The 11,329-nt window shown below is 38.9% G+C and overlaps 1 protein-coding gene across 2 annotated transcripts; it reads right to left on the reverse strand.

The window, feature by feature from the left end:
• Positions 1–362: 362 nt before the first annotated feature.
• On the reverse strand, positions 363–11,209 carry c4h19orf47 (chromosome 4 C19orf47 homolog). Of its 2 annotated transcripts, none has more exons than XM_084717752.1 (8): positions 11,057–11,209; positions 9,492–9,579; positions 7,736–7,850; positions 7,442–7,523; positions 4,589–4,714; positions 4,355–4,429; positions 1,498–1,571; positions 363–1,387 (listed from the first exon to the last, which is right to left on the reverse strand). In XM_084717752.1, exons 1-8 carry the CDS (start codon positions 11,073–11,075, stop codon positions 824–826), a joined length of 1,143 nt encoding a protein of 380 aa, XP_084573878.1. In that variant the 5' UTR covers positions 11,076–11,209; the 3' UTR covers positions 363–823. The 2 variants fall into 2 exon arrangements, with proteins under 2 accessions (XP_084573878.1, XP_084573877.1); XM_084717751.1 differs by having other exon boundaries at positions 4,280–4,429.
• Positions 11,210–11,329: the final 120 nt, after the last annotated feature.

Below are 11,329 nucleotides of genomic sequence, written 5' to 3' on the forward strand. Positions count from 1 at the left end.
GACCCTGTCCACAGCAGTTCATTAGTTAGCTTCCCGCATCAGTACTCCTACAGTTTCTCCAAACTGAGGACGTGTCAACCACAATACTGTAGGTAATACACTGACTATGGATAAGCACCTCATACAACCCCACTAAAAATAATCTCAACTATCCCTCTAACCATTGTCTCATAGCTAGCCTTATGTCCGACTGTTGTCCTGCATTATCTTTAAGAATAAACTCAAATTGCCTGAGGTGTTGAGAAGACGTCTATCTGTACCTTTACCATCAGATTTTCTTTTTAAGAAATACTTTTCGATTATCAACAAAAGGACCATATAATTCTTGGAGAAATATTCTCAACTACTCATTGAGGAGGACGTTTACGCAGCAGCATTCTTTTATGTGGAGTTACAGGGTAAAATTTAAACCACCATTAACGGTAGCCTGGTTGACGTCATGCTCATGCCTTAAGCTCAGAAAGATAGTTTAATATATATACTTTTTAAAATGATAAATGGAAGATACGACTGAGACATGACAAATAGCTTTCTGGTTGAGCGACATAATACACAAAAGAAAAAGCTTGGACACTAAACAAAGGTGATTTTTCAATGGCAGCATGACATAAGTGTAAAAAAAAACAATTTATTTTTATCTAAGAGGAACCCTAAAGCCACAATGCAGCATTAAAATTGTCCATTTGCTCCAGCTGAACAAAAAACTCCACTCAAATCTGCAGTCCTGCATGTTGCCGGGATAAATGCAAAAAGGTGGTGATACAAATTCTATAAAGGACGTATAGAAAGAGTCTGAACGATGTTTGAGGATTTACAGTATACGTTAGGTTTTCTTGCTGCCCAGTCTCTTAAAAACACTGACAGCCCGAACGTCCATCTGGGCGCCCAGAGACTCTCCTCCTGTTCCTGCTCCTCCTGCTGCTCCTCCAGTGCTGCTGCTGACCTTGGGGCATCCTATGGTCAGGCGCTCCTGCGCCCTGGGCCTGGTGCTGGTGGTCACCCTGTTGTCCTGTGTGTCAGTAGGCGTGGACGACACAGCCGTGCCCTGGTGTGTGGCAGGGAGCTTACCCAGTCTCTGAAGCACGCTGATCTTGGCAGGCGGGAGGCCATTAGGGGAAGAAGAAGAGGAAGAGGAGGTGGGAGCGTCAGAGGGAGGTAATTTGAATTTGCCTCCCAGGCGCCGCAGGGTGGTCGGTGCTGGTTTTGTGGTGACCTCTTTCTTCTGAGAGGGAGGTGGTTTCTTGAGGACTCCAGCATACTGGAGGACAGAGCCTTCTCCATCACTGTCGTCCTCGTCTTCTACGTCCATGTTTCCAGACATTTTGTTGGCCCTTGGCCTGTGTTCTTCTTCCTCACTTCTGTCCAGACGACTGAACACACCGGTGGGCTGCCAAACACGAGCATTGTGAATACAGCACTTAACTTTATGTCTGAATCAAATACAACACAATACAAACAACACAAAGGAATCCATCATGATATGCTGACAGGTCTCACCTTGTTATTGCTTGTTGTGGTGTCTGCCTTTGATTCAGCCCCTAGTCTTGCAAACACAGAGGTGCGTTTCAAACCTTTTCAAGGAGCAGAGCAATAAGCAATTAGAGATTTTACATAGAAATTGCTGTGACAGCTTGACTGTGATAGTTTTAGTTTATGTTTTGATAACTCATTAGCAATGGACAAATAATTATCTCCAAAATATATCTACAATCTAATATATCTACAAAGTCCACATGATCACACCAGAACATTGAAAGTGAAGAAAAACACTACTGTAGAGCTGCAATGATTAGTTGATTAATTTATTAGTTGATGAAAGAAGAAAGTAAGAAAGAAAATTAGTTGCCAACTATTTTGATAATAGATTAATCATTTCAGTTGTTTTTCCAAGAAAAAATGTCAAACATTTTATGGCTGCAGCTTCTTAAATATGACAATTTGCTGCCTTTCCTGTCATTTCTGAAACTAAATAAAAAAGCCATTGCATTTTGGACTTTTGGCTGGACAAAAGAAGCAAGTTGAAGACGTCATTTTGGGCTCTAGCAAATGCGATGAGAGTGTGATATTTTATAAACTAAACAATTAATCATGAAAATAATTGGCTGATTAATTGTTACCATAGGTAATTGTTTGTTGCAGTATTACTATTTTTCCTACAGTATTTTAAATCAACATTGCTCAGAGTGCTGCTGTGTGCAACAATCTCTTACTTTAACATAGACTTTATTAAAATAACTAAATACAGTGATAAAATGTCTGTAATGCAACTCTTGCCAGCTCTGGTGCAAGTGCTCCAGTACATTATCAAAAGAATGTTTTACTGTATTTCCACAAGCTAAAGTAACAACTTCAATCACGCAAGAAAAGAAAGACTAAATTCATTAAAACCTAAAATGTATCATTCATGGCACAAAGGCTTTAGTTTCACAGATTTAGGAATGATTATGTCACCCTGGTCTCTTCAGTCTGCACAAATAACACAGTGTATGCATGTGATACTGCAATCCCTCTGTGGAGAGCATATCCATAGTCAGATGACTTCATTGTCATTGTGATAAAAATAAATGTGTTTAAAGAGAAAGTTTCAACTCAAAATCAAAAATACATGTTTCCTCTGGCCTGTAGTGCTATTTATCCACATGGACTTTCTTGGTGTGAATGGCAGAGTTTTGGAGGTATCGGCCGTAGAGATGTCTGCCTTCTCTCCAATACAATGGAACAAGTTGGCACTCAGCCTCTAGGGATCAAAGCGCCAAAAAGTACATTTGAAAAACTCCTCTCTCCAAAAAAAAAATCTTTCCAGAAGTTATTATTGGTCACATAAGATAATCCAAAGACCTTGTTGTGAACTCAGGAGCTACTTCCTTTCTGCAGTAAAATCGACAAAAAGAAAAAAAAATCTTTGTCCCAATTAGTTTAAGTGGTTTGAGTTGGTTAGGTTTAGGCATGAAGAGCGTGATTTATTAGGTTAAGTTTAAGGATACCAGGGTAAGCCAATCACAGGCAGAGAAGGGCAGGTCATGCCTTTGCCATCCTGGAAAAAAACATTATTGCCTACCAGAACTACTCTAGAATCTTGTGGATATACTTTCTGTCTACTAAAAAGAATAGTTCAAACATGAAACTGCTCACAACAAGGTCTTACTTATGCATTTTTGGTGCCACAATCTGAGAGACATTTAGTCCCATTATATTAGTGAGAACATCTCTACGGATGATATCTCCAAAACTCACACCAAAGCAGTCTAGATGGATCAATAGTACTGTGGCCCAGGGGAAAAAAAATGTGTTTTTGATTTTGGGGTGAGCTGTGCTTTTAACACTGTGAAATGGACAGTTTGGTTAGATTTAGGAAAAGATCATGGTTTGGGCTAAAATAGGTATGTTATGTAAGTCACATGACGCACAAAACATTATGTAACTTCAAACTTAAAATAACGTTGATTTTTGGTTTCACACAGGACGTGAACTGTGGTCTCCTGAGTGAAAGTGTTGTTTTTGTTTGACAATCCTTCCACCTCCTCCATATGCAGACTTTTTTTTCATTCTTCATACTATGTAACCTGAAACTGCACCCAATATTTATGTTTAACTTTGTATTATTTGCCCGTAGATTGATGAGACCGGGCTGATTATGTGGTGGAATGAAATGAAAAAATTAGGATTTTAGAACGAATCGGACGTCTGTATTTTTTTACTGTGAAAAAATAGTTTATTGCATATTATATCCATGCAGGCACTATGCTGAGAAATCTGTTTTTTATTTTGAAACTTCAACACAGAGGTCCTAGTCTGTGACACAGGCTAGACATACAAATGATTGTGTTTTCACACTTTGCTTTTGAATTAGATAAACTGAATTACCTTTGCTTTTTTTTATGAAAGAAAATGCCAACTGACAGAGGCTAAGCTAACAGATTAGTTAGGGCTCTAAATGCAATCTAAATATGAATAAATATGAACTGTTTACAGTTTTGTGTCTCCTGTCAGAGACGGAACCTATTGAAAATCAATGCAATGAAAAAAAAAGGACCACAGTCAAAGATTTTACAATTGGGTAAAATCTGGGTAGTGTAAGACAAAGGAAGAAACATGTTCTGACAGAGGGATGCAGTGCTGGATGCATTAGTAAAGACAAAGGATTAAATGAAGGTCAAACAGGCTCTGTTTATCAGCCCAGTGTTACCCAATTTAGTTTTAGTAGGAAAGGAAACCTTTAGTATTGATTAGCTGTTATTATTTGAGCGAGTTGTCGGCGAGGCCACTGGGTCAGGCCTACCTTTCTTGGCCTGCTGGGCCAGGATGCGGCGTGTACGAGGCGTGGTGCCTTTGGGCATGTTGATGATGTACTTGCCTTCCATCTCAGCTGTCACACGTCGGCGCTTCACTGCTGGCAAACCGTTCCCCTCATCAGCGGGCTGACTTACAACTGACAAACAAAGTGGTGGGTACATGAGGATTAGACAGAGGTAAAAAAAAAAAAAAAAGAAAAAGAAAGAAAGAAAGAATAAAGAGACAGGACTCATGGCTCCAGAGGGATGGGAAATACAGGATTGATGAGGTAAAATGTGTTTTCAATGATATCTACCTGCTTTGCCACCCTTGTTCGCTTGCATGTTGGACACTGTGACGGACAGGCGGTTGTCAGGTCGACGAGCTGGAGTGGCCGGCGGGGAGTCATGGCTCAAAGCGTTGGCAATCATACGAGTGGCAGCTGAGAAAAAAAAGAAAAAAAGAGAGAAAAGTGGTTGTGATTTTGCTTGTTTCCTACAGGAACTCCTCATGATGAGATCAGAGGACAGCTGGGCTTCACAGTTGTCTTCTGAGATGTGTGAAGCCTTTCTAGACACGCCAAAATTAAAAGTGTGCAGACAGGAACACGCCGTGAAGAACTGAAGGAGGTCTTGTACAACACCTAGGTCGACAAACCAAGAGGTGCAGTTTGTTCTGGTAAAATTAGATTAAGATGATTTACTTTATCTCCTAATGGAAACAATTAACCTTTATTATCTGACATACCAATGACAAATACAGCTAATAAAAATTGTTTTGTCCAGCCTTATCTCCTTTTATGCGATCCCTAAAAATAAAAACAGGACAGAAAGTCTCTTTTACTCTAAACAGTCAGTCTCGTCCTTGCTAATAGATCCTGTTTGTTTTCAATAGAAGTGATGATTTCTTTGAATAAATAACTAGCATTAAAATGACCTCACCTAAATCTGTTTAGGATGTTGAGGAATAGGTTGTGCTTGTCCAAGTCCAAATCTCATTTACATTCTGCTCTTTAAGTTGTGGTTAAAACTAGTAAAAGTTGAGTGCACATGAACAATCACACAAAGATGTAGATACTCTGATTAGTACACATTATCCACGATATACATATACTACATGCAATTATAATGAAAATGTGTCTAACATGTTAACACGTGTAAGATACAGTACATATTTTACACAACATGTTTTGTAAAATATTGGTTTACTTTGTGTTTAAAGGGAAAGGTCACTCCAAAATCAAAAACACAATACTGGTTTTGAATTTTTCAAATGGATTTTTGGCGCTTTGATCACAACAGATCTTGTGCCATTTAATCCCATCATCTATGGCCAACATCTCCAAAACTAGGCAAGTCACACCAAAACTATCTAGAAGGATAAACAGCACAACAGGCCACAGGAAAAATGTGTTTATTTGATTTTGGGGTGAACTCTCCTTTAAGCTGGTGTTGAAATGACACAACTACTATATACCAGTGGGTTTAATCTGTTCAACTCTGCTAGAATGCCAGCAGTATCATCGCGATGAGCGCTCACCTTTAAACTCGCTTTGTGTATTTACACTGAATCAGGCAGCACTGGCATAAAGCTGCCCCAGCATGTCCTTTTACAGAGACATGACATAACACAATGCACCTGACAACAAGTGACTCTCATTCAGATTCTGCTCATCTGCTCTTTTATAATCACACAGAGCTGATAACATGGATTTATAATGTAAAGCTTTTTATGTTTTCCTGGAAAAACAGACCGTTGCTTTTTCTGCAACAGATGAGTTAAAAAGATCGCCTCATGTGATGATCTGTGAAGAGGGATTTTTCTCTCCTCTTTCCTGTCTGTGTGTGTTGGCTTATTGTATGCAGCTCCGTGTCGGACCTGTAAAAAGGGTCCCCTGTTCTCCCTCCCTCTCTCTCTCTCTGCGTAAAACATCTGATAAATATGTGGAATAAATTCAGAATTTAATCTAACAGCAGTGAAACAGTGTCCTGTCCTGCTGTGCCAGCTTACTTTTTTACACAGAGGTCAGCTCAGGTCTGTTACCACCGCCTTTGGTGCCGCAGAAGTGAAAGAAAACTAACCCCTCTCATTCTGCCTCTGCACATTTAATGCTAATCCCATGCAGTTTTTTGAATGCAGTACAATTTCATATATTCTTTTAAATATTCCTGCATCCATGGGTCTGTCAGCAGTATTGGAATTTCAGAAATTGGGTCTGACTGAAAAGCTGAGATTCTTGTGGATTCAAAGACCTTTATTGTATTTTCATGTGTGATGATGATAGTCCCCATAGCAACCATCTGACTGTAGTGAGACCATTTCTTAAAATTTGACCTCACTGTATAAAATGACATTAAGACATTTTCCAGGACATAAGTGACATTAAATCATTGAAAAATGCAAATCTTCAAAATCAAAAGTTTTTGATACCAAATCACTGCTTGCCTTTTCCCTCTGGTCTTCCTCAAGGTCTTAGTGTCTTAATATGGTAATACGGTATTATGGAGGGTTTTTTTTGATTGGTGAAAAATAGCTTCATTTTGCACCAAATCTGTGAATACATCTTTGAAATGCCACACAGACATTAACTAGACAGATAATACTGACCCACCAACCAAAGTACACAATACTCAGTCTGCAGCACTGCAGTAAAAATGTATCCTGCTCAAAAAATTATTCTATGTATCAATACAGATTGTTTACATTTTTTCATTTGTGGATGAAGAAAAAGGTGGCCAGATATCCACGATTGTTAATGTGACCTGAATACTTTATATATGTGATATCTTCACACCTTTTCGTCTTCAGAGTGCTAGTAATCTTCACTCCAATCAATTACAAAATAAATGAATCAATAAGCACCACCATGGTCTGTTTACAGAGAGTGAGGTAAGACTTGAAACTGCACTTGAACTTGAAGCATTTTGATTTTGATCCTTATGGTTAACATAAAACATTTTTTTGCAGATACTAATCCTGACCTGACACATATGATGGCTATTTGATTTATTTACTGCAGGTATAGTTTATTATTTAACCTTTGATTCACGTTGCTTCAGGCTGGGCTGATTTACAGGCCACATGGTCATTTCAGCACAATAAAGCAATGGAGTGTGTTGGGTGAAATAACATACACAATGTTACATTCTGATGTAAACCTGATACTTACGAGTATTGGCAGTTCTTCTGAGCTCAGCTTTAACACTGGTCTGTCCTGAGGAGATGGCTTCAGTGGCCATTTTGCACATGTCCTGAAGAGGGAACACATAATACAGTGGTTATGTAAACTCACAGTCCACAGTGATTCACTGTCGAGATAGCAGTGACTTTGAAAGACATCCTTTCTGCATGACTGCACTCATAACAATGGTGGAGATATTCCAGTGGCATTTTGTTCGCAAGTGAAAATACACCATCCATTCTCAGCGTCTCATTACTTCAGAACATGAAACTGTGATCTCACCTGCCTGTAGACCTGCTTGGCATGTTTAAGAATGGCAATGATGTCGCCAATAACTGTGATGCCGAGGTCCATCATGATGTCTTTACTGAGGTCCATCAGCATGTTCTTGTGAATTCTGCAGTGACATGAAAAAACAGAAAATACTGTAGTCCTTTGACAAGATAAGAATTCAAACAATAAGGTATATAACCCATGTATGTTAATTTGATAATTATGATCTCTATCTTCTTTGTTTTGTTGTGAAAAATTGACAAAATATTGCGAACGAAAAAAAATTCTGTTTGTAATTTTGTTCCCTCAGTCTAGATTACAGAAAAACAGGTCACAGCTAAATTATTCACTGGACACTTCTAATTAGGAAGGCGATCTTTTCCATGATGGCTGCCACAATTACCAGATGAATCAAACTGATTTAGTCTTCGAATTCATAAAATGTCACATTATTACAAAATGCTGTGGTTGTACCACGTTGTATTCTCACCATAACACGGACAACACCAGAGCTTACTTGGAAGAAGACTAAGACTATTGAGTCATCCTCAATACCAATTTTTAATGTCCAATGCTGATATTGATACTGAAACCTTTAGTATCTGCTGAGACTGACACCAATCTGCTACATCCCCCCCCCCTCTTAACCAACTAAACTGTTAATAATACCTGTAATGTATTAATATCTGTTAATAGATACACTTAACCTGCCATCTAAAAAACATCATGCTTATTCTACTCCCCAAAAGGAAGTAATACACAGCCCACAGCATGACTCAGTTGTGAAATAGTCCTACTTCACTGTATTTAAACTTCTTCACATACAGAATTTTTAGCAATATTTTTGATTGCTGCCGATATCAGATCCAGTGATTTTGGCCAGAATTGGAGTGATACCAATAGAGAGCAGCAGATCATCTTTAATTGAGACACACCTTGTCAAATGGTCTTGATGTAGTTGTTTGGCCAATGAAGGAGTTAGATTGGCACCATTCTCATCAGCCACATCAAAGTGGGCCAACCACTGTGATATGTATTTAAGACTGAACTAAGATGAATTAACGGAACCTTTCTTGACTTATGAAACAACAATATAAGAGAACAGCTAATTTAGGGAAAACAATTGCGATTAAAGAGTAGCTTAATAATGTAGCTTAATAATACCTAGCCATTCTGGGTAAATGTATTTTGGTTGTGGCTTCTGAAACACACATATTTATGTATACTGGATTTGGTTTCTGCATATGGACAGAGCACAAATAAGTCCTGCCCACACTGTGGGGGAAAACAATTCATTGCTCTTCAGTGACTTTGTATTGCATGAAAGTGCCTCCTTGTCACTTTCCATCTGCTAGCAAACAACAGAAAAATGCCTACAAACTGCTGTGAGGTGGGATGCACTACTAACAGTGTAAAGAACCCAAAACTAGATTTTCAGAAGCAGATGAACTGAAAAACTTATTGTTTTCTCCTCTGTTTCTCCTCAGTTTTCAAAGTATGACACGTTGCACTGTCTTTATCTAATCACCAGAGAGGAAAGATGAGAGTAACAATCTAAACTAGACTCATCCTCCATGTTTCTGGTGTGAGGTTTTCACTGTTACATGTAGATGACCATTACATTGTTTTGTTTTTTTATCATACTGTATACTGAGTCCTTGTGATTAACTTCTTAAGACTGAAGCAGTTAAACCAATCAGCTGGCACAATACAGTGTGTCTTATGTATGCTATACAAAGCCTATGGAAAAGGGCTGTATAGTTACCTGTTGTCCACGAAGGAGACTGCATAAGTGACTGCGAGGCCGGCTGGGATCCCAGCATCCTTAAAAAACTGAATCCACTCTGAGGTGGCTTAAGAAAAAAAAAAAAACAGACTGTTAGCAATCATACAACAGAAAAGAACATCCAAATACTGTCTACACCACTGACACTTCCAGTTAATTTAAATAAAAAGAAACACTTTTATGGGTAGGGCTGGGGGATATGGACAAAACCAAATACTGTAGCATCCATATTTATTGATCCGGAGACAATATTGTAGGGATGACTATTGGTGCTTTAGCAAAATATTAACACAATGAGATTTCTGATAAATAATTATCAGTAATGTGGATATAATGACTAAGAGGGTAAAGGCAAACAATACACTAGCTATAACAGTGTGCTAAGTTCAGAAAATCACAACACTAATGCAGCCTGTATAGAACAAGAAAAGACACTTATGCCATATCACAATATCATGATTTTCAAAATTTATAATGACATAGTCACATATTTCAATACTGATATACACTAATATCATTATATTCCCCAGCTCTATGTAAAAGTAATTCATTCATAATGACAAACAGTGAAAAGCAGAGAATCACATAACAGGGCAAAAGGCCTTTTTTATTTTACTTGTGACATTTCCTTTCCTCCAATTTCCTTTCTGATGATCAACTATCAATTATTAGATTCAACCCTATTTGTCACCTCAGTAACAGTAAAACTGACTGCCAAAGCAAACAAAATCAAATTATACTCTTGATGATGATAGTCACAGTCACACAGTAGATTACAGTGTGGGACAGGGGCCTGGCTGGCACCAAACGCCAGTGGGAGACATAAACCTGAGGAGACAGCAGCACGCTGAGGACTAACACATGCTGACCACGGCCAGCTGGAGGATATTTATAACACCAATTATGAAACGTCTTGTGGCTGGAGTAACAGATACAGGCTGAGGGGTGCACAACAGCTGCCAGAACAATGGCTCTGTCCAACATGCTGAGTGACTCTTACTGATGAACTCACAGACACACAGAGACCAGACTCACACGGTGGCTACGATATCATTTGACACAGAGGCGCCTAAACAAAGCAGAATCACAAATGATAGCCAAATATGACCTACTAAAAAGGTATTGTGACATTAAAAATCTAGATTTAGGAAATACTGTCAACCGGGTGTGAAATTGAATTTGATTCACTGCTGTTAGCTCGTGTTAGCATCTAGCCATATGAGCCGAATCAAATATTTAATAAACAACAACTCAACGTACAGTTCTATCTTGATGTCTGTTTGAATCAATGAAAGTGAATTCACATATCAGCTAACAGAGCCGTTTGTGTTAGCATTCGGCATTAGCATTGTGTTAGCTGTAGCTACAGCCATGAATTAAAAGGCGGCATCTGCGACATTAAACTAAGGACAATACCCGGATGTACACATTCCAGACTATATTCCGAACTGGTGCGTTGTTTATGTCTAACACACAATGAAATATCGAAATATTTTCATTGTTAAAAGTGGTAACGTTGGCTCGCCGGGCCTTTATGCTCTCACCTGTTGTCACGGACGCCATGTTTACAACAAATGTCTGGTGACGTAAGCTACATCCGGACAGCTCGCGCTGCTCCCATGACGTGGCTTCCGCCCAGAACCAAAGAGAGAACTGTGTGAAATATTGCTTGTGGACGCTAGAGAGCAACACAGACTGCAAACTCACGCTGAACGGCCTCACCAGACAGTCAAGATCACTTTTATAATGACTTGTTTCAGTACCTGCGTTTTCTATAAGTATTCGCTCTCTGACTGCAGCAGTTAAACCTGCAATTT

This window comes from Lutjanus erythropterus, chromosome 4 (assembly GCF_056507025.1).
Source record: "Lutjanus erythropterus isolate fLutEry1 chromosome 4, fLutEry1.hap2, whole genome shotgun sequence".
Taxonomy (NCBI): domain Eukaryota; kingdom Metazoa; phylum Chordata; class Actinopteri; order Lutjaniformes; family Lutjanidae; genus Lutjanus; species Lutjanus erythropterus.